This window comes from Prunus persica, chromosome G1, assembly GCF_000346465.2.
Source record: "Prunus persica cultivar Lovell chromosome G1, Prunus_persica_NCBIv2, whole genome shotgun sequence".
NCBI classification, from domain to species: Eukaryota; Viridiplantae; Streptophyta; class Magnoliopsida; order Rosales; family Rosaceae; genus Prunus; species Prunus persica.
In genome coordinates this window covers 36,794,410-36,817,800 of record NC_034009.1, presented here as the reverse complement: position 1 = coordinate 36,817,800, position 23,391 = coordinate 36,794,410, and the positions used below count along the sequence as shown (strand labels likewise).

General features: G+C 39.2%; 1 protein-coding gene and 4 pseudogenes across 1 annotated transcript; 2 read left to right on the top strand and 3 right to left on the bottom strand.

The window, feature by feature from the left end:
* Positions 1-2,759, bottom strand: part of LOC18793230 — a 15,029-nt pseudogene extending 12,270 nt beyond the window's left edge.
* LOC18790915 (cytochrome P450 81D11) lies at positions 4,317-6,550 on the bottom strand. Its single transcript, XM_007227251.2, has 2 exons — positions 5,541-6,550; positions 4,317-5,069 (listed from the first exon to the last, which is right to left on the bottom strand). Exons 1-2 carry the CDS (start codon positions 6,453-6,455, stop codon positions 4,461-4,463), a joined length of 1,524 nt encoding a protein of 507 aa, XP_007227313.2. The 5' UTR covers positions 6,456-6,550; the 3' UTR covers positions 4,317-4,460.
* On the bottom strand, positions 6,996-9,390 carry LOC18791506 (annotated as a pseudogene).
* On the top strand, positions 9,710-12,970 carry LOC18792526 (annotated as a pseudogene).
* LOC18788304 lies at positions 13,345-21,203 on the top strand (annotated as a pseudogene).

The following is a 23,391-nucleotide window of genomic DNA, read 5'->3' as shown; positions in this document are numbered from 1 at the left end:
AAAGTTTCTTTTTTTGGATGACAGATTTAAATAAAATAGAATATAAAAACAACAAATGTGTAAGTCAAGTAGACGAAAAGTTGCTTACATATAAAACCCATTTCAAAAAAATAATATGGCGGTTACATATAACTACGACGTATAAATTACAAAATACGACGGTACATTTAACTTCGGACGTGGTAAATAAATACGACAGTAGTTTGTAGGTACCGTCGTAGTAAACTCAAAAATTAAAGTACATAAGTAATAACTCGCGTCATGGTATATTATTTAACACGTCGTTTTTATTAATTTACCGACGTGGATTTCTGTAATATACGTCGATCATACCGACGTTGATTTTACAATTTAAACGGCGGTTTGTTTGTAAGGACCGCCGTTGGTTTTAAAAATTTATTCTATAAATTTGTCGCTTTCATTCATTTTCGGTTTACATTTAAGGTTCCAAGTTCTTCCTCTCTCAGTCTCTCATGTCTCAAAGATAATAATTTGGATGTTTTCTCAAAGAGAAATTGAGCTTACTCGCATCAAATATATGTCCACAAGAAGAAGCTTGTCAACTAGCCTTCTCACTTCCTTGATCAAGCCTGATAGGACACTTAGTGCTTCTGAATACTCCTTGCTTTCCATCAAAAGAGATGCAAGCCTGGCCTCCACTCGCTGTCGAAGGAAAGTTCGCTTCTCAGGGAAATCTGAAGATCAGATGTGCCTGATCCTCTGCTTGATTTTCTTGCCTAAGAAGATCCGTCGGATTTATTGTGATAGCCTCTTCCTTTATCCGTAGAGCTTCAGAAGAAGAAGATGGGTTTCAAGAATGCGATAAAGAATAGAAATGGCTTCAGATGGCCTCTAAAGCATGAGCAATTGAATCAGTAGTTTCTGGGAGATATGATGAAGACATTGTCAATGCTTTGAACTACACAAGTCCTGCAGAAAGATATGTTAAAGAAACTGAAACAACGGCGGTTTTCTGTTCTACCGTCGTCTTTTCTCGTCGTCTATATTAAGTTACGATGGCGGTAGATTTATAATTACCGACGTAGATTATTTTGTTAAACGTCGTTAAGTGTACTACAACCGACGTGGATTTTAATTTTAAATTATAAATGGAGTTTTTTTTCCCGTATTCTTTCAGTTTTAGTTTTCAATTCCAAAGCGTGATAAATAGATTTTTCTTTCCCGAGGAAATTTAAAATGAGGGAAATTAATGTTCTAGAATTTGTAAACTAACACGACGCAATATTTGCAAATCTGTGTCATCTGTTAAGATTATGATGTGGAACAGAGTTCCATCTGGTAAGATTTCGTAACCCTTGGGATCTCAGACAAAACTGATTATGTCGGCGGTGTTCTATATAAACCGTCGTGGTTATTTCAATTCTTGTCATTAAGTAGATCTACCGACGTAGGATAAGAAAATCAAAGAAAAAAATTGTTAACAAAAATTCTTATTAAGACGACCGTTAAAATTAAAGGTACGACGTATAAAATGAATAAATACGACGATAAATTTTATTGTACGATTTAAAGATAACGTAGTAGAACTATACGAGAATGACGTCGATATATTTATATTTTCCGTCGTTGTAAATTAATTTAATACGGCGATATTTTGTATTTTAAAGCCGTGGATTTGTTTGTAATTATACGGCGTCTTATACGAAAACCTCGTCGTGTTATTTTATGAGTAAAAACGGCAGTTTTTATTGAAATCGTCGTCTTTACTTTCTACGTCGGTCGATTCATAACTTCTGCCGTTCTTTGTTGGCATTGATTTTACACTGAGGAAATCTGTTTCAAATAGACGTCGGTTGTTTAATTATGTACGTCGTTGTTTTTGAACAGCCATTTGAAACTCCATTTTTTAGTTGTCTAAGGTTGTATTACACGACGGTGTTTTTAGAACCGTCGTCTTTTTATAAACCACGACGGTTTTCACTTAGACCGTCGTTGTTTTCTGGTCGTCTTTTTCACTTTTTGTAGTAGTTCTTTTCCAAGCCTGATATATCCACCCACCGTAAAATTGGCAAAAAGTCTGCCGCAGTTCCTGCCCCGGACAAGTCCACGGAGGCCTTAAAAACGTCATGAAAATTCTTTGCCTCTTCAACATCTGCAACATTTTCACCATGGTACCGCTTTCCCACAACCATCATCGTCATCACATTAAAGGAAAGATCGGGAAACTTGGACTTGAGCTCAACCCTTGAAGTACAACTCTTCATTATCTCATCCAGTAATAAACCAACTTCTCCTTGTCTGACAATTGAGAACAAGGCAAGGCGAGAGGAGGAGAAGATCTCAAGAGTCATAATACGGCGGAGATTGGCGAAGATGATGATGTCATGCTTCGTCAAACACTCTTCTGCCGCCAAAACCGAAGAGACCAACAGGACTTTGCGTGAACCACAACGGAGAATTTTGCCCAAGTTTTGAGAAAGATCTTGGAGGGTTCGGTGCATTGGTTGTTTTAGAAGATGGATATGGCCAATAATGGGAAGAGATGGTGGGCTTGGGGGTAGGTTCTTCTTGTGTTTTTGTGTAATCTTGGATATGGAGAGCTTGACAAGGAAGGTGAAGATGATGACCATAGCTAAACTGTTCCAGAAAGGTTCTCCCATTGTTTGAATCTTCATATAAAAGAACTTGGCATATCTATCTATTTGTCACGGATCCAGTCAAGTATGCTAGAACTTGAAATTGACGGAAAAAGTTTAGAAAATACCAAAAGCATGTAACCATCAAAATAAGGTGCTCAAATTATTTTTACCATTTGATGATTTTGTGAGATATTTCGTTTTTTAGATTGTCCGGAACACAAGATGCTTATAATCTATATTTGTGAATCAACATTGATCAAGTTAATTGTTGTTTGTGTTGAAAATACTAGTAATATTTATCTTTTTTTTTTTTTTTTTTGAGGTCCTTTCCTATTGAAAGGGGCGATAGCATATTAAAAAAAACCTACTTGTAGCATTATTCCTTTGGAGGTTTAATTTTACTTTAATTAATATGGGGTGTTATTATTAACGGTTTATAGTTATGTTTTTGGTGGTTTAACGTTTTTGTTACGTTTGGCTGTTATAACGTTAAGGAAAATGGCTTATCACATTTATATATCACATTATGTATCATCTCTCCACCTCTATTAGAGATGTGATACATAATGTGGTATATAAATGTAGCAAATCTAGTGTTATCCTTCTAAGGTTAAATTACATTAATAATAGTGGTAAGTGTGCGGTTTGAGGTTAAGCCAACCAAATCATACCACACATAGTATCAAATATTTCATAGGTTTCATTCGTACATTAAAACCCTTGGCTTATTGACCTATATGTATATATGGCCTCTGGCACTAGTTGTGTCTTGTTTTTCTACATAGGTTTCTTTATGATTCAATATGAAATGGTCTAGATGTGAACTTGCACCTCCTTATTTTAACATGTCTATGGAAGTAAATAGGACTTAATGTTTCTTAATCTCTAGGACGTAAAATTTACTTTTTGGCATTGAACTTTTTATTTTCTAAGGTGAATAGTGGTCGTGGACTCACAAATCACAATCACTGCCACTACCAAAAAAGACGGCATTAGTTACTTTAGTTTGCGTGACTATTGGCCCTATTAGTCAATAGTCACCCTGTAGTTACAATTTGAGTGTTTGTTACATATTCCTCTCTATTATAAAATAGACATAATATAAAAGTATCATTGAATATTGGGGTGGGATTGTATTTGCTCTTATGGTATTACACCGATAGAATTTTCTCTCTTGGATAAAACTTTCTAACTCTCAAATTTCTCTTCGGATTAGTGTATCTTCTTCTTCAGTTGAGGATCCCTTTTATAGGGAAAGTTAAAAGAGCAAAGCAGTTAATGCTTTGCGGAAGAATTGGAGGTGAAAACATTTCACCTACCAGAAACACCATTTCACTTACATCAATCTACTATTGCATGCACAAAAAGTCTTCCTTGCTACATCCACACACACGTTTCACAACACTCCCCCTTGGATGTCCTAATAGGGACTGGACTGTTGTGATGATTGTGGTTCGATTGGCCTATAGTAGTTGTTGGGTGGTGTTTGACGATGGTGGCTTATGCACTGTTTTTTTGACAGTGAATTCATATTCTCTGAAAATGAAAGGCTGAAAAATGATTTCAAAAAACGTTTTCTGCGTTTTCTTAAATTCACCACCGAATGCAAATCTTAATGTTTTTTAAGAATGAAAACGGAAAATGACCGCCAAAAACACCACTGAACGGCCCTAAACTTTTACAGACAAAGTGCTAATGATATCACTTAAATCATACTGGAGGCATGAAATGCATGAAATAAATTATTTTGGTCTTATTTAAGTTTCAAGTTGATGGGTACTAGACCACATATATAGGGCTACTAGGTATTATTGATTGGGCCACTTCATGTCCTTTACGTACGTTGCTATATGATGGAAGCTAAGCTAGCATGAGTGGGCGTGGTTTGCACATAGCCTCCAAGGGCTTGGCCCTTGGCATGGTAAGCCCCAAACCTTCACTCATATCCACATTCTCTTCACCAATCCTCTCCCACTCAAATGACTGAACCAAACTTCCCAGTGCCAATCGAACCAACCTGCTTGCTAGGCCAGCCCCTGGACATCCACGCCTTCCAGCTCCAAACGCAATTAGCTTGTACCCTTCAGAGCCCTCCCCACTCCATCCCTCAAACCTCTCCGGCTTAAATTTTGTAGGGTCCTCCCACAGCTCAGGGTCCCTATGGATGGCCCACGCATTAATGAATAACATAGTATGACGTGGCACATCAAATCCCCTTACCACACAATCCTCAGAGGCTTCATGAGGCACCAGAAGTGGAGTGGGTGGGTACAAGCGAAGTGTTTCATTGATCACATTTTGTAAGTAAGTGAGCTTTGGCAAGTCTTGCTCTTCCAACAGACGCTCTTGTCCAACCTTGGTGTCTATTTCGGCTCTTACTTTCTCCATTGCCTCCGGATGGTTTAGCAGCAGAGCCATTGCCCATTCTAGGGTTGCTGATGAAGTGTCAGTTCCAGCTACCAGCATCACCTGCAATTAACTTAGTTGACATTTTGTCATACAGACAAAAACAAGAAGACATTTTGTAAGGTGTGTTGACTTGCCCTGCCCTTCAGGGCAATAGACTTGCATATACAATAACCTCATTTTAGGTTGCGTTGACATTTTGTAAGTTGCGTCAGCCACCATTTGATTAGATGTTATGTCTCTTTCTCCCTTGCCACTATTCAGTTTTTATATGCAGAAACTACTAATTAAGTTATCTCATCCAATTATTTAGTACGAGCATCCAACAACATCGAATCTATGACATTAATACTAGGACTCCAAATCATACAAATAAAGCTACCCATTTCTTTTGACTTAATTATACTTTTAAGTTATAATATTAATAAAAATACACATGATATAATATGACTAAATTACTTGAAACTTCGAGAAAAAACAAAACAGCCAAAACTATAATAAAAGAATTGCATGATTTAAAGATGAATTACGTACCATAATAATTCCCTTGATTATTTGATCAGTGTAGAATTGGGGTTCCTTTTCTTGGAGCGCCAACAAGTTATCAATCATCAACTTCTTGACCTCTTTCCTATTCGATCCACAAGTTGCTGACAAAATTTCACGGCGCTCATCAACCAAGCCCTGCAAAAAGTTGTCCATTTTTGCCATCAAGCTTACCATCTTCTTCTCAATTCCCGTCATATCCATCCATTGTAAGAACGGAAAAAAGTCTCCGAAATTTGTTGCCCCGGATATGTCCACTCCGTCCCTAATAACCTTTTGTATATTCTTAGCCTCTTCAGCATCCAAAACATTTTCACCGTAGTACCTCTTCCCCACAGCCATCATCGTCATCACATTAAACGAAAGCTCCGTAAACTTTGACTTGAGCTCGACCTTTGTCATGCTCTTAGCACAACTCTTCACTGTCTGATTTAGTAACAAGCGGACTTCTCCTTGCCTGATACTCGAAAACTGCGCAAGGCGAGCAGAGGAAAAGACCTCAAGAGTCATAACGCGGCGGAGGTTGCGCCAGAGGTCTCCATAGGGAGCCAGAGTGACTGTTGTGAAGTCGTAGGCAAAGTGTTTTCCTACAAGCAAGCGTGGCCGGCTGGCGAAGATGATGTCATGCTTTGTGAAAAGCTCTTCCGCTACCGAAGGCGAAGAAACCAAGAGGACTCTGCGTGAACCCCAGCGGAGTAGTAGAACTTTGCCGAATTTTTCAGCAAGAGCTTGGAGCGTTCGGTGGATTGGTTGTTTTACAAGATGGAGATGGCCGATCATGGGAAGAGATGGTGGGCTTGGGGGCAAGTTCTTCTTGTGTTTTTGTCCAAGTTTAGTTGTGGATAGCTTGAGAAGCAAGGTGAAGATGATGAGAGCTAAACCGTACCAAAAGGGTTCTTCCATTCTTTTGACTCTCTTTCTGTCAATATGAGATGATGTAGCTATGAACTTGCACACCACATATTTATATATAAGAACGTGGCAATTGGAAAAATATGGAAAAGGACAAAAGCATTCAACAATAGGATGAGCTAGGTACTCAAATAGAATAAAACAATTTATATATTATGTCAACTCGCAATAAATTATGTCGCCCAAATTGTTCTCTCTTTTTTTTGGGAAACGAGCCCAATCTTTTGAGTTACCAAACATTTGCCTAATGGAAACCATTTGTATCGTACTGGGCCCATATTAGGGTTAGAATCAGGGGTTTTTGTGTTGCACTGTTGTGGATTGTAGAAGCTCCCATACTTTCATTTCATCTAATGGAGATGGCTATCCATGGAGGTTACTTTCATCTTTCAGGCTTTTCAGTCTTCAACTGTTTTTATTAGCTCTGTTGGACCCGTACTTCCTATTTTGATATTCAAAGTTATTTTTTCATATTTAATTTTTCTCACTATCAAGTGGCGCGCTAACAAACTCCAAAAGTAGGTGTCATTATTAGACAAAACAATCACCACCTTGAGACCTTGAGTGAAGAAGATAGTGAACAAAAATGAACTCAAATTTTAACCAATCGGAATACTTGGCATTTTCAAATCTGATTGGAAGCAATACACGCGTACAGGGTGTTTTTCCTATGTGGGGTATGATTGCGCGTGGTTTGCACATAGCCTCCAAGGGCTGAGCCCTTGGCATGGAAAGGCCCAAACCTTCACTCGTATCGACATTCTCTTCACTAATCCTCTCCCACTCAAATGACTGAATCCAAGTTCCAAGTGCCAATCCAATCAACCTGTTTGCTAGGGCAGCCCCTGGACATCCACGCCTTCCAGCCCCAAACGCAATTAGCTTATACCCTTCAGAGCCGTCGCCACTCCATCCTTCAAACCTCTCTGGCTCAAATCTTGTGGGGTCCTCCCACACCTCAGGGTCCCTATGGATAGCCCACGCATTAATGAATAACATTGTATGACGTGGCACATCAAATCCCCCTACCACACAATCCTCAGAGGCTTCGTGAGGGAATAGAAGTGGAATGGTGGGTACAAGCGAAGTGTCTCATTGATCACCTTCTGTAAGTAAGTGAGCTTTGGCAAGTCTTGCTCTTCCAACAGACGTTCTTTGTCCAATCTTGGCTTCTATCTCAGCTCTTACTTTCTCCATTGTCTCTGGATGGTTTAGCAACAGCGCCATTGCCCAATCTAGTGTTGTTGATGAAGTGTCAGTCCCAGCTACCAGCATCACCTACAATTAACTTGGTAATTAGTTGACATTTTGTAAGTTGCTTAATCCTGCAGCTACCATTTGATAATGTATTTTGTCTCTTTCTCTCTTCCTACTATTTTAACTTTTATGTGCAGAAACTTTTGCATACGGACTTATGAAATAAGTAAGAGTGTTGGGCATCTACCAACTCCAAATCATATCTATAAAGTTGAAATTGATTTTCCTCATTGTCTTGCTATAGTTGTGTTTCTTGTTTGTATCTTTCTATTATATACAAGAGCCCTTTGTGGGGGGGGCTATGTTATCATGTATTCCTTTCATTAAAGAAATTGTTGCTGGTATAATAAATATATATTAAAAAAACTAGCCGTTTCTTTTGACTAATTAATGTGAAAAACAAATATCAACCTCATAATTTCTCAAAATTACGTACCTGAATAACTATTGTATGCTGCTAGAAGGTAGCGATATTAGTTTAAGTGTCATAATATGGGTGTATGACATTTTATACTTTAGAGTACAATATTAATAAATATACACGTGTTATAATATGAATAAATCGGTTGAAGATTGAAGAAAGACAAAAGAAAAGCCTCATCTTATAAAAGCTTAATGCCTCAATAACTAAAACCAAATTAGTTTAACCAATTAAAGAAGTGCAAGTTCTGATAAATAAATATATAAAAAAGTGCAAGGTTTAAAAATTTGGATTACTTACCAGAATGATTCCCTTGATTATTTCGTCAGTGTAGAATTGGAGCTCTATTTCTTACAACGCCAATAAGTTATCAATCATCAACTTCTTGACCTCTTTTCCATTCGATCCACACTTCGTGGACAAAATTTCAGGACGCTCTTCAACCAAGCCCTGCAAAAAGCTGTCCATCTCTGCCATCAAACTCACCATCTTCTTCTCAATCCCCGTTATATCAATCCACTGTAAGAATGGGAAAAATTCTCCCAAATTTGTTGCCCCTGATAAGTCCACTTCGTCCCTAATAACCTTCTGTATATTCTTAGCCTCTTCAACATCCAAAACATTTTCACCCTAGAACCTCTTTCCCACAATCATCATCGTCATCACGTTAAATGAAAGCTCCGTAAATTTTGACTTGAGCTCAATCTTTGTCTCCGTAAATTTTGACTTGAGCTCAATCTTTGTCTTGCTCTCTGTACAACTCTTCTTCATTATCTCATTCAGTAGCAAACGAACTTCTCCTTGTCTGATACTCGAAAACTGGGCAAGGCGTGAAGCGGAGAAGAGCTCAAGGGTCATTATGCGGCGGAGGTTGCGCCAGAGGTCTCCATAGGGAGCCAAAGTGACTGTTGTGAAGTCGTACGCTAAGTGTTTTCCAATAAGCAAGCGTGGGCGGTTGGCGAAGATGATGTCGTGCTTTGTGAAAAGCTCTTCTGCTACCCAAGGGGAAGAAACCAAGAGGACTCTGCGTGAACCCCAGCGGAGTAGCCGAAGTTTACCAAATTTTCCTGAAAGAGCTTGGAGAGTTCGGTGGATTGGTTGTTTTAGAAGATGGAGATGGCCAATGATAGGAAGATATGGTGGGCTCGGTGGAAAGTTGTTGTGTTTTCGGGTAATTTTAGCTATGGAGAGCTTGAGAAGCAAGGTGAAGATGATAAGAGCTAAACTATACCAGAAGGGTTCTTCCATTCTTTTGGCTCTTTTTGGGTCAATGTGAAATGGTGTAGCTATGAACTTGCGCCTAATATAAAAGAACTTGGCAACTGGCATGTTCTTTTTTTAAATGCGAATTGGCATATTCTCTTCATTACAGGACCTACGTAAATAATAATGTGGTGTAACTTGGAATTGTTTGCTAAAATAAGGAAAAGGCCGAAAGCATTGATGATGGAAGTCAACCCCAAACTTTTTTGCTCTGAGTTTAGGATTAATACAAAAGATTCCAGTGTTACCAAATTAAAATAAAAGGACCAAGAATAATAAATGTTGTGACGAAGCATCAACCAATATGGGTAAAATTGTGAAAGAAAAGAAACATCAACAAGAATAAAAGAATAAAAGAAGCAAACCAACAACAAATAAGAACACCAAGAGTTATACTTGTTTGGCTTTGTTGGTGGGGTTGGCTCTGAGTTTATTGAAGCCCTGTGCACAATAAAAAAGGAGGTCTCCTAAACCAAAATCTTCAAAGAAAATACTACAAAGAATTGTATATGTGATAGCAAATTTGGAACTAAAAACTCATCACTAAATATTTTTTCAATATTATAAAGGATTATTAAACAATAATTCTCCAACCGAAACAAAAACAAAAAAACAAAAAATTCAACGTGGGAACATAAAACAAAAATTCCTTGATTAATCCAATTACTAATTATCACCTTAGAGGGAGCAAAAAAATTGAAAGAGACTTAGAATTGAAATTTCATGTCAAATTCACCTGTGAAATCAAATTAAAATAACAGGACCCAGAATGAAAATCAATATATATGCTATATTTGATCAAAGAGGGATTCAATCAAAAGAATGGAAGAACCCTTCTGGTTAGGCCTGCTTCTGGTACAGTTTAGCTCTCATCATCATCTTCACCTTGCTTCTGAAGCTATCCATTACTAAAATTACACAAAAACATAAGAACAACCTGCCCCCAAGCCCACCATCTTTTCCCATAACAATATTGGCCACCTCCATCTTCTAAAAGAACCAATCCACCGAACATCTCTTTCTTCAAACTTCGGAAAAACCCTCCTCCGTTGGGGTTCATGAAGAGTGCTCGTGGTATTTTGCCCTAGCGTCGCTGAAGAATGTTACACAAAGCATGACATCATCTTCGCCAACCGCCCACGCATGCTTGCCGGAAAACACTTCCACTACAACTACACAACTGTCGCTATGACGCAACTTCCTCCGCATTATGATTGTTGAAATCTTCTCCTCCTCTCGCGTTGCCATGTTTTCAAGTGTCAGACGAGGGAAAGTTCGTTTGCTACTGAATCAAATAATGAAGAGTAGTTGTGCAAAGAACATGACAAAGATTGAGCTCAAGACCAAGTTCATGGAGCTTTCGTTTAATGTGATGACGATGATGGTTGTCGGGAAACGATACCGTGGTGAAGATGTTGGAGATGCTGAAGAGGCCAAGAACTTGCGGGAGGTTATTAGGGACGCTGTGGACATATCCGGATCAACATGGGAGACTTTTTGCCAGTTTTACAGTGGATTGATTTAGGTGTGGAGAAGAAGATGGCAGGGTTGATGGCAAAGTTGGACAAATTCTTGCAGGGCTTAGTTAACGAGGGTCGTGTAATTTTGTCATCAACGAATTGTTCATCTGATGAAAAAGGGGTTAAGAAGTTGATGATTGATAACTTATTGTCAATGCAAGAGACACAGCCCCAAGTCTAATCAGACTGAAAAATAATCAAAGGAATCATTTTGGTAATTCATAAATCCTCAACTCAACGGATTATTATTATGTTTCTTTTCTGGGTGTGATAATATTTACTTAATTTTCAGAAATTTAGAGGTTGGTTTGTTCTTTTTGACTCAATTTCTTTCACCATTAGGCATTAGTTGTGACCGATTTCAATTACTCATTGGAAATAAAAGAAAAAATAGAACACAATCTCAGATGCACGAGTAATTACTTATAGTTTTAAACTCATTATCGTGTATATTTATTCTTCAACTTATAGTCATTCCAATGATTTGGACTAGTTCAATTTTTCTATGGGTAGATGCAAGTATTAAATAATTAAACGAGTTGTGTCAACCTGTGTAATACGCACCAATCCGTCAATTCATTTATTTGTTTCTTCTTCATTTTTCTTATTTTTTTAAATTCTTTTTATTTATTTCTCTCTCAATCTTCATACATGCATAGAGGCAAAATTTAATCACTATTTTCATATTAAAAATTAAAAATTGCAAACTGAAATTATTTGATTAAATGATCAAAATTCAGGTTTTTTATTCTTTTTTTATGACCTTGTGAATTTAAGATGTGGGTCTTTATTGGTTTTTACTTATTGCCCAATACTCAGGTATGCAATTGATTCTTGTTTGGGCCATTCATGTTATTCTTTCTTTTTATTTGTTTTTAATTTTTACCTAATAATCAATTATGCAAGTGATTTTGGAAAAAAAAAAAAAAAAAAAACCCTAAATTTTTTATTTTATTTATATTTTTAGCTTGCTAGTTACTAATTGATACCACACATATGGGAGAATATAAAGAGGCATGTTATCAATTGAAGTCAATTTATTGCAAGGTTTTAGAAAACATTCTTATTTGATTACGATAAGAATTCCTTTTTTGGTCAAATTTAGATAAGAAATCAAATATTAGCAATTATAATTTGTTAAATGGACATGTTTAATTACCTGTTTAACTTTAATACGACCCGAAAATCGACGTGACACGTTTATTAAATGGGTCGAATTTGAGTTAAGTATTATTGACACATTTATTATTTCAACACGACACAACCTATTACCATTCCTAGATATGATGCAGACATCCATACTTTATTGGCTAAAAAAAATATCCTTCAAAGTCGACCAGCCCTGGTGAAATATGGTAAATTGAACCTTTTTCGCAATCAAAAGTCCACTAATTACAAAAAAGGATGCGTGATTACTTTTTTAAAGTGTCCACTAATCACTATTTAATTGTAGATATTGCTGGTAGCTGGTACTGATACGACATCAACTACCCTAGAATGGGCAATGGCGTTGTTGGTAAACCATCCAGAGGTAATGGAGAAGGTAAGAGCCGAAATAGACACCAATGTCGGGGAAGAGCGTCTATTGGAAGAGCAAGACTTGCCAAAGCTGACTTGCAAAATGTGATCAATGAGACACAGCGCCTGTACCCACCTGTCCCACTTCTAGTGCCCCATGAAGCTTCTGAGGATTGTGTGGTTGGAGGATTTGATGTGCCACGTCATACAATGTTGGTGATCAATTCGTGGGCCATCCACAGGAACCCTGAGGTGTGGGAGGACCCTACAGAGTTTAGGCCAGAGAAGTTTGAAGAATGGAGTGGTGAGGGCTCTGAAGGGTATAAGCTGCGCGTGATTGACCCAAAAAAAATTAAGTAAATAAAGCTGGGCGTGGATGTCCAGGGGATGTCCTGGCCAACCGGTTGATTGGATTTGCACTTGGAACTTTGATTCATTCATTTGGGTGGGAGAGGATAGGTCTAAGCCAATGTCTAAGCCCTTGGAGGCAATGTGTAAACCAAGGCCATTCACACTACTCTTATTAATGTCTCCCTACCTAGAAGGCGGAGGTTCTTATGAAGTTTGTGGAGATGTAGTCAAACTTTCTTTATTTTTATTTTTTGGGGTGAGTACAAAAGTTTCTAGTGAGACCAAAATTGAAACAAGAGGACCAAGAATACCGATCATAAAGCAAAGCATTGCACATTTGATCAAAGAGGATCAATCAATCAACCCAAGGAATGGGAGAACCCTTCTGGTACACTTTAGCTCTCATCATCACCTTCACCTCCATCTTGCTTCTCAATTTCACCCAAGTTAAAATTAGACAAAATAAAAACCTTCTTTGTTAAATTAAAAGAGACTAATTAAAAACTCACTACTAACAACACCGATATTGTCTCCAACTTAACCACTTATAAATCCCAATAAATGTAAAATTTTATCATTAAAAACATCGATATTATTAAAAACAGAACCATTCATTATATTTTATATTTTATTTAGTCAAATTTTCAATGTGAGAATCATAATCTTCAACATTCCCCCCTCCCCACCGTCTCTCCCAATTATTGGCCATCTCCATCTACTGAAAGAACCAATTCACCGCAACCTCCAATCTCTTTCTTCAAACTTGGGCAAAATTCTACTTCTCCGATGGGGTTCGCGCAGAGTCCTCTTGATCTCTTCGCCTTCGATCGCGAAAGAATGTTACACGAAGCACGACATCATCCTCTCCAACCGCCCACGCTTGCTTGCCGGGAAACACTTCCACTACAACTTCAAAACCGTCGTTGCCGCACCCTATAAAGACCTCTGGCGCAACCTCCACCGCGTCATGACTGTCGAAATCCTCTCCTCCTCTCGCCTCGCCACGTCTTCGAGCGTCAGGCAAGCTGAAGTCTTTTTGCTATTGAATCAGACGACGAAGGGCTGTGCTTGCATGCAACAGGGGATGACAAAGATTAAGCTCAAATCCAAGTTCATGGAGCTTTCGCTCAACGTGATGACGATGATGGTTTTGGGGAAGCGGTACCACGGCGAAGATGTTGAGGATGTTGAAGAGGCTAAGCACTTCCGGGAGGTTATGAGGGATGTCGTTTACCTATCCGCAACGACGAATTTAGGAGACTTTTTGCCAATTTTACAGTGGATGGTGTTGTGCAGAAGCGTCAACCAACTGTGAGTGAAAAATAAACAACTACTGGCAGGAGAAAAAAAAAATTGAACAGAAAATTACAACAAGAAGAACACCAAGATTTATACTGGTTCGGCAATTGCCTACATCCAGTTTGGAGACGACGGAGTATTCCACTATAATCAATGGGGATATACAATAGTGTTTACCACTCAATTTCCCAAAGACCCAAATACACCCAACCTCCTTCACTCACAAAGGAAGAGAAAACAATGATACAAAGCAAAGAACAACTAGAGAGAATTTGTTTCTCTCTTTGGCAAAATGCCTTTCTTGCTATTTTCCTCTTCTACTCAACACTTGGTTGGGTTCTTCAAATGAAACCATTTGCTTCCAATTTATAGCCAAAGGAAGTGGCTTCTCAAAGAAGCCAAAGGTTAGGCAAGTCAACAATAGCCTACCACCATTTGTGAAAGCTAATTAATGCATTCTCATTGCAACTTGTCAATAGCCATCACTTTTGACTATTGTAAAAGCCAATTAATGCATTCACATTGCAACTTGTCAATTTGCCGATATTGTTGACTATTGGTTTGAGGCAATAATCAACAATCTCCACCTTGGCTCAAACCCTCGAAGTAGAACTCCCAATAGTCGTCTCCCAATCCCCTATGGGGTAATCAACAAATTTTACAAATGCCAATTAAGTCTAAGCAGTGCTTAAACTTGAGCAACGAAACTGGCTTTGTCAACATATCCGCAGGATTGTCAGCAGTCCCAATCTTCTGAAGAAGAATATCTCCCTCTTCAATAATCTCACGAACAAAATGGAACCTTACGTCAATGTGTTTTGTACGTGCATGATGAACTTGATTCTTTGCTAAATAAATAGCACTCTGACTGTCACAATGAACATCCACATGGTCTTGTTGGACCCCCAAGTCATCAAGCAACCCTTTAAGCCAGATGGCTTCCTTTATAGCTTCTGTTACCGCCATGTATTCTGCCTCAGTAGTCGACAAAGCAACTGTAGATTGCAGAATCGACCTCCAACTCACTGGACCTCCAGCAATAGTGAATACAAAATCTGTAGTGGACCTACGCTTGTCCAAATCTCCTGTGTAATCAGAATCCACATATCCAACAACACATTGACCAGTAACTTTATCTTGCTGAAACAATAAACCAACACCTACAGTACCCAGAATATACCGCAGAATCCATTTCACAGCTTGCCAATGCCCTTTTCCTGGATTATGCATATATCTACTGACAATACTAACAGCTTGTGAAATATCAGGCCTTGTACACACCATAGCATACATCAAACTACCAACAGCACTTGCATATGGAATTTGAGCCATGTAATGACTCTCTTCACCAGTTTTAGGAGACATAGAAGCACTAAGTTTGAAATGAGGGGCAAGAGGTGTACTAACCGGCTTTGAATTTTCATTCATCCCAAAACGTTGTAGTACCTTCTTCAAATACTGCTTTTGACACAGACTAATCTTGCCCTTCGCTCTGTCTCTTTCAATTTCCATACCCAGTATCTTCCGAGCTTCTCCCAGGTCCTTCATCTCAAATTCATTACTCAGTTGAGTCTTCAACCTTTCAATCTCCACTTTGCTTTTACATGCTATAAGCATATCATCAACATATAAAAGCAGATAGATGAAGGTTCCATCTTGTAGTTTGCGAAAGTATACACAATGGTCATAATGACTCCTTGTGTATTTATACCCGATCATAAACCTATCAAATCGCTTGTACCATTGTCTTGGAGACTGCTTCAAGCCGTACAATGATTTTTGCAATTTGCAAACCCAATTTTCTTTTCCAGCAACTTTAAAACCTTCTGGCTGAGACATATAAATTTCTTCCTCCAAATCACCATGTAAGAATGCAGTCTTGACATCAAGTTGAGCCAACTCAAAGTCAAACTGTGCAACCAAAGCCAACAGAATACGAATAGAGGAATGTTTTACTACAGGAGAAAATACCTCATTGTAGTCAATGCCTTCCTTGTGAGCATAGCCTTTAGCTACCAATCTGGCTTTGAATCTTACATTGTCTTTTCCCAAAGATTCCATCTTTTTGGCATAAACCCATTTGCAACCAATTGCTTTATTCCCCTTTGGTAACTGAACCAGCTTCCAAGTCTCATTTTTATGAAGAGACTTCATCTCCTCATCCATAGATTTCTTCCACTCCAAGCTCTCTGAACTTCTGACAGCTTCTTTGTAGGCGGATGGAATATCATCTTCAATAACGGGAAGTGCATATGCCACAATATCAGTAAACCGAGCAGGCTTTCGAATTTCCCTTCTCGATCTTCTGGTTGCAATAGAATCTTGTTGCTGTGGAGGCTCTTGGGTAGGTGCCTCCTCTTCATCATCGTTGTCCTCATCATCATAATCAACTGTAGGACTAGTGTCTGTAGTATCAGACCTTACTGGAACAACTGGAGTTTTCAGTAACTCCACCTGCTTTGAACTACTCATGGTCTTAGTTGCTTCAATGTCACATTCATGCTTGTTCTGATTTACCATAGCAGCCTCATCAAAAGTCACATCTCTGCTTACAACAAATTTCTTCTCATCTGGACACCAAAGTCGGTATCCCTTCACGCCAGTGCTAAATCCCATAAATAGAGCTTTCTTTGCTCTTGGATCTAACTTGCTTTCCCTGACATGATAGTAAGCAGGACACCCAAATATGAGTATATACTTGTAATCAGTACAAGGTTTACCAGACCATACCTCCATGGGCGTTTTGCCTTCATTCGCAGCAGCAGGCAACCGATTAATGAGATGGCTTGCATAAGTAATCGCCTCAGCCCAAAACGCCTTGCCTAAACCAGCATTAGACAACATACACCGAACTTTCTCAAGCAAAGTACGGTTCATGCGCTCTGCCACCCCATTCTGTTGCGGTGTCTCCCTAACCGTGAAGTGCCTCACAATACCCTCATCTTGACAAACTTTCAAGAAAGGATCAGACTTATATTCACCACCATTGTCTGATCTGAGAGTCTTGATCTTTCGACCGCTTTGCGTTTCAATCATCTTTTTTCACTTCAGGAATATCTTCAAGACTTCATCTTTACGCTTCATGGTGTACACCCATATTCTTCTAGAGAAGTCATCGACAAAGGAGACAAAATAATGGCTACCTCCCCAAGATGCATTCTTGGAAGGTCCCCAAACATCAGTGTGAACATAATCTAGAATGCCCTTAGTGTGGTGAATAGCAGTGCCAAATTTCACTCTAGTTTGCTTACCCAGCACACAATGTTCACAGAATTCCAATTTGCATGCCTTCGCACCTTTCAATAAGCCTTGCTTCACCAATCCTTGCAACGCTTTTTCACCAGCATGCCCAAGACGCATATGCCATAACCTTGTGGTGTCTGTGCTATTTGCGTCAGCAGCTTCGGTGACAGCTGCTCCACCAATAACTGTACTCCCCTGTAAGAAATACAAGTTATTTCGTCTTGTACCTTTCATCACCACCAGTGCCCCGTACACAGCTTTAAGAACTCCACCCTCCATGGTGATCTTGAGACCCTTGGATTCGAAAGCGCCCAATGAGATGAGATTCTTCTTCATATCCGGTACATACCGGACATCACTCAATTCTCTGACTGTTCCATCATGTATCTTTAAACAGATTTTGCCTATCCCTTGTGTTTTGCAGGCATTATTATTGCCCATCAAAACGACTCCATCATCCAGCTCCTCGAAGCTAGAAAACCATTCCCGAATGGGACACATATGATAGGTGCAACCTGAATCCAAAATCCACTCAGTTGAGTGACCATCAGCAGATGAACTAGCCAAAGCAAACTCGAAATCAACATCTCCAGATTTTGCAACATTTGCTTCAAAACCGGCTTTCTCCTTCTCTTTGTTCTTCAATTTGGGGCAGTCTTTCTTCCAATGACCCTTTTGGCGACAAAAGGCACATTCATCTTTAGCAGGAAACTTCCCTCGTGACTTTGAACGAGATTTTCCCCGCTTCCCAGATTTTCTTTCCTCTGTTCGACCCCTTGCAACGAGTGCCTCGGTTTGTGAATTTTGAGTCTTCTGTTCCTTTTTACGACACTCATGATTCACCAATGCCGCAGACACCTCATCCAGTTTCACCTCGGATTTTCCATACAACAAAGTAGTTGTCAAATGATCATAATCATCAGGCAATGAATTTAACAAACATAGTGCCTTATCCTCGTCAGGAATTATCACATCAAGATTTGCTAAATCAGCCAGTATTTTATTATAATCATTTAGGTGTTCATGCATAGAAATACCTAAACGATATTGAAATCGGAAGAGTCGTTTCTTCAAGAAGAGCCGATTTTCTGCGCTCTTGGTCATATACTTCTCCTCCAATTTCATCCATAACTTCTTAGCAGAAGTTTCCTTCATATACGGGTATTTCAACTCTTTATCAAGGAATGATCGAATAGTGGCACAAGCATGGAGATTAATTCGCGTCCACTGCTTGTCATCAATATCTTCGGGTTTATCCTCCAGAACCATATCCAGCTCTTGTTGATACAACACATCCATAACTTCACATTGCCACATACCAAAATTATTAGAGCCATTGAATTTATCAACCTCTAACCTTGTAGTGGCAATTGGATGTCTATTGGATGTAGGTGCCGACGACGACGATGCCGACTCCTTCTCCTTCAAAACTTCGTCTTTTTCTCCAGCCATCAAATCTGCCTGGTACTATTCACGGGACTGTAGCAGAGCACTATTCATGGGTACTGTTCACAGTACTGTAGCACCAGCAAATTTTTCACTCCTACGAGACCCCAGTCGAAGACTGGAGCTCTGATACCACTTGTTGTGCGGAAGCGTCAACCAACTGTGAGTGAAAAATAAACAACTACTGGCAGGAGAAAAAAAAAATTTGAACAGAAAATTACAACAAGAAGAACACCAAGATTTATACTGGTTCGGCAATTGCCTACATCCAGTTTGGAGACGACGGAGTATTCCACTATAATCAATGGGGATATACAATAGTGTTTACCACTCAATTTCCCAAAGACCCAAATACACCCAACCTCCTTCACTCACAAAGGAAGAGAAAACAATGATACAAAGCAAAGAACAACTAGAGAGAATTTGTTTCTCTCTTTGGCAAAATGCCTTTCTTGCTATTTTCTTCTTCTACTCAACACTTGGTTGGGTTCTTCAAATGAAACCATTTGCTTCCAATTTATAGCCAAAGGAAGTGGCTTCTCAAAGAAGCCAAAGGTTAGGCAAGTCAACAATAGCCTACCACCATTTGTGAAAGCTAATTAATGCATTCCCATTGCAACTTGTCAATAGCCATCACTTTTGACTATTGTAAAAGTCAATTAATGCATTCACATTGCAACTTGTCAATAGCCATCACTTTTGACTATTATAAAAGCCAATTAATGCATTCACATTGCAACTTGTCAATTTGCCGATATTGTTGACTATTGGTTTGAGGCAATAATCAACAGATGGATATAGCAGGGTTGGAGAAGAAGATGGCGAGGTTGATGGCAAAAATGGACTGCTTCTTGCAAAGATCGGTTGAGGAGCGTCGTCGAATTTTGTCACCCAATTTGGCATCAAATGGTATAGAGGGCAACATGTTAATGATCGATAACTTATTGTCAATGCAACTGTTGAAAAATAATGTTCATTTGTGTTCTACACAATTATAGAAGAATCATGAATACAATAATGATTCTAGAGTTGTGGAGAACATACTATGTTGGCTAGACAACGAGATTGAAGTTGGAAGAACTCTCTAGAGCAAGAACACTCATGTTGCTAGACTATGGCGGTGGAGCATGATGGCTAAACAAAAGCCACAAAAATAATATTGTAAAATATAGAAGTTTCTAGGCAAAGCCACATACATGTAGCTGGAGCAAGAGACCAAGTCGGTGGACTTGGTAATGTCGGCAAAGCATGCCTATAAATAGGCATGCAATGCAATAAAGCCAAGTGGAGTCAACCAATAGAACTCCCAATCTATATGGAGTAGAACCAATCAACTCCCAAACTATTAGGGAGCCAAGAGCTACCTAAAGTTAACTATGTTGAGAGCCAATAAGCTCACCAATCAAAATGTAAGGGCCAAATAGCCCAAATTAATCTAAGTGAAGGGCCAACTAGCCCAAAACTATTCTAAATCAAGTGTAGTGGCCAATAAGTCAATATGCTAAGTGTAGAAGGACAATTAGCCTAAATTGAGCCATGTATTATTCTCCTTCAAATATAATAAAATCACTTTGTTTTTCCCTTTCAATTCTAACAGTGGTATCAGAGCATCACATACGCTCATCATACACCTACTATATTCCAACAGCAACAAACAGAGCCCGAATTCTACACCGACGAAATAATCAAAGGAATCATTTTGGTAACTCACACTTCTTTGTTTTTAGTTTTTGTGTTCTTTTGGAGGTGACCGTTAGGTAGTTAAATGTGGACTGATTGTAGGTGTTGCTGGTTGCTGGTTGCTGGGAGTGACACGTCATCAACAACCCTAGAATGGGCAATGGCGAAGTGAGAGATGAGATAGAGACCAAGATTGGAGAAAAGCGTGCGTTGGAAGGGCAAGACTTGCCAAAGCTGTGTAACTTGCAAAATGTTCAATGTGAGACACTCCGCTTGTACCCGCCTTTTCCAATTCTGGTGCCTCGTGAAGACTCTGAGGACTTTGTGGTGGGGGGATTTGACGTGCCACGTCATACAATGCGGGTGGTGAATGCGTGGGCCATCCATAGGGACCCTGAGGTGTGGGAGGACCCCACAAAGTTTAAGCCAGAGAGGATTGAAAGATGGATTGGTGAAGGAGGGCTTGAAGGAGGATATAGGCTAAATCCCGTTTGGGGCTGGAAGGCGCGGATGTCCTGGGGCTGGCTTAGCAAACAGGTTGGTTGAACTGGCTCTTGGAAGCTTGGTTCAGTCATTTGAGTGGGAGAGGATTGGGGAGGACATGGTGGATATGAGTGAAGGCTTGGGTCTTATGATGCCAAGGGTTAAGCCCTTGGAGGCTATGTGTAAACCAAGACCATTCACGCTGGCTTCAATGTAAAAACTACACCTGGAATTCCAAAGCCCATTTTGGTTCTTTTCCCTCTCTCTGTTTTTTTTTTTTTTTTTTTTGGCCTTTGACAAAACGATATTCTAACTAATCTAATGTACAGATAGGGAATCGAACTCGGTACAATGGGGCGAGCACATTGCACCTTCATACTCATACAGTAATTTCCTTGTTAAAATATGGAGCAAAAACAAATGCACTGCGAGTTATGCAACCACAAAAGACAATTCAATTAAATGTATGGCAAAATCGTGGCTACTAAAAGAATATTAGGCACTTTCAGGTCAGATTCAGGATTTGTTTTTTTGAAGAGAGGAGAGGAGGGGGACTAATGTTAAATTTATACATTGATTTGGCTGGTATGGCATAGAAACTACAAAATAGATAATATTGAACAAAGAAGTTAACAGGAACTAGTTACTTACTAAGCCAGAAGAAGTTGACAAAATGAGTGCTTCAACATCTGGTTTTCACATTACTTCCTTGTCAACGATTATGGAGCGGGTCAGAAGCGTTTGGAACTTTCCTCTTGCTTGAAAAGAAGGCCTCAAATGAGTGCCTCAACCGCTGCTGCTGCTGCTGCTGCTGCTGCTGTGGCCGCTTATTCATATCATCCTCATGTTCTTGTTGGTTTTGCTCCACATTATTGGGTACAGATAGTGGCATCGTGTTTTCCTTGTACCCAGAGACCAGCATTGAGAAAAAAACCAACACCATTAACACAAGGTTCTGAAATTGCATATTGCTGAACTTGGGTTGTGGCTTCAGGTTGAAGCCAGACAAGAACAAAGCTGAAAGAAAGAAAGAGAGAGGAGGGGATTTGATGGGGGTTGTTTGAAAAGGCAGGCAGGCACACACATGGCTTTGTTTGAAAGTGTGTGTGTGTGTGAGAGAGAGAGAGAGAGAGAGAGAGAGAGAGAGAGGGAAAAAGGTGATGTGGTGCAATTGAGTACACCCTGCAAACAAGGGACACTTCCCACGAGAACACATTTTTTCTGTTTGCTTTTTAAATAATATTCTTTGTGCTTCACGAGAACTCTTTTTCATGTTTTGCTTTTTACACTTTAAAGATGAATAGAGTGGTATAGAGATGTTGGCTCTTGTGCAAATTTCTTTTGTCCTGGTTGTGCTTGTCGGCTTTGGAAGGAAGAGTCAAGGTTATGCTTCGATAGATAGCCTGCTTAATCTAGGCCTGGAAATATCTGTTGCTTTTAGCCACATTGAAAACCGCGTGAAATCATATGCTTCCAAAGACTAGGACTTTCCTTCTTCATGCAAAAGGTTGTGATAAGAATAAGGAACTACACAATAATAATAATACAATCTTTTAAAGTAAGAACCAGACATTTTTGTGCCTTTTCTTAAAGTACACGATTTCAGTGGTCAAATCATGCGTGAGGAGCCCTGAGCCTGAGCGCCCTGAGCGCCTTCCCGATGTGTTTTTTTTTTCTCTTTCTTTTTTATCTTCTCTTCTTTCCATTTATTCATCCAAGCTTTTGAGTGTCTTATGCGCACAGTGACTGGTGATTTTTCTGTCTTCGCGCGTATCAATCAGCCATGCCATGATGCCATGCATGAAAAGCGTACGTCTTGAAATTCTGGGATAGGACTTTGAAACAAGACTTGTCTACACAGATCATGCTCGATTGGCTCTTGATGTTGAGATTTGAGACATGGGAAATCCAATTAATATGATCCAGATTTCAAAGAATGTTTGGTACCAATCTACTGGACTAGAATATAAGAGCATAAATTAAAGGAGTGTGCAAATCTACTTGAATCAACAAAACAAGTCATAATCGAAATTGTTCATTTCAAAAATCACAATTTAAATGTCAAAACGAAAACTCTAGCCTTCTCCCTCCTCAAAAAACACTCTACACTCGTTTTTACTTTGAGGGGGGAGGAAGCCGCTGTCCTTCCTCCCCTCCTCTCTTCCTTTCTCTCCATTTTTCCTTTTTCTTAGAGAAATAAGGTTTCTCTTATTTGTCTTTATTTTGTAATGATTTTCATCCACTCATCACAAATAGATGCACCTCAGTGTCGAATCTCCAACCGCATTTCGGTGTTGAATCTCTACCATCATCTTTTTTTGTGATTTCTTCATGATTAGAATAAATCACAGTGACTCTTTGAGTTTTCTATATAGTTTTCACCTATCTTTTTGTGAGAGTATTTCACCTCTCATTTGTGAGAGTTTTTTACATTTTCTTTATGAGA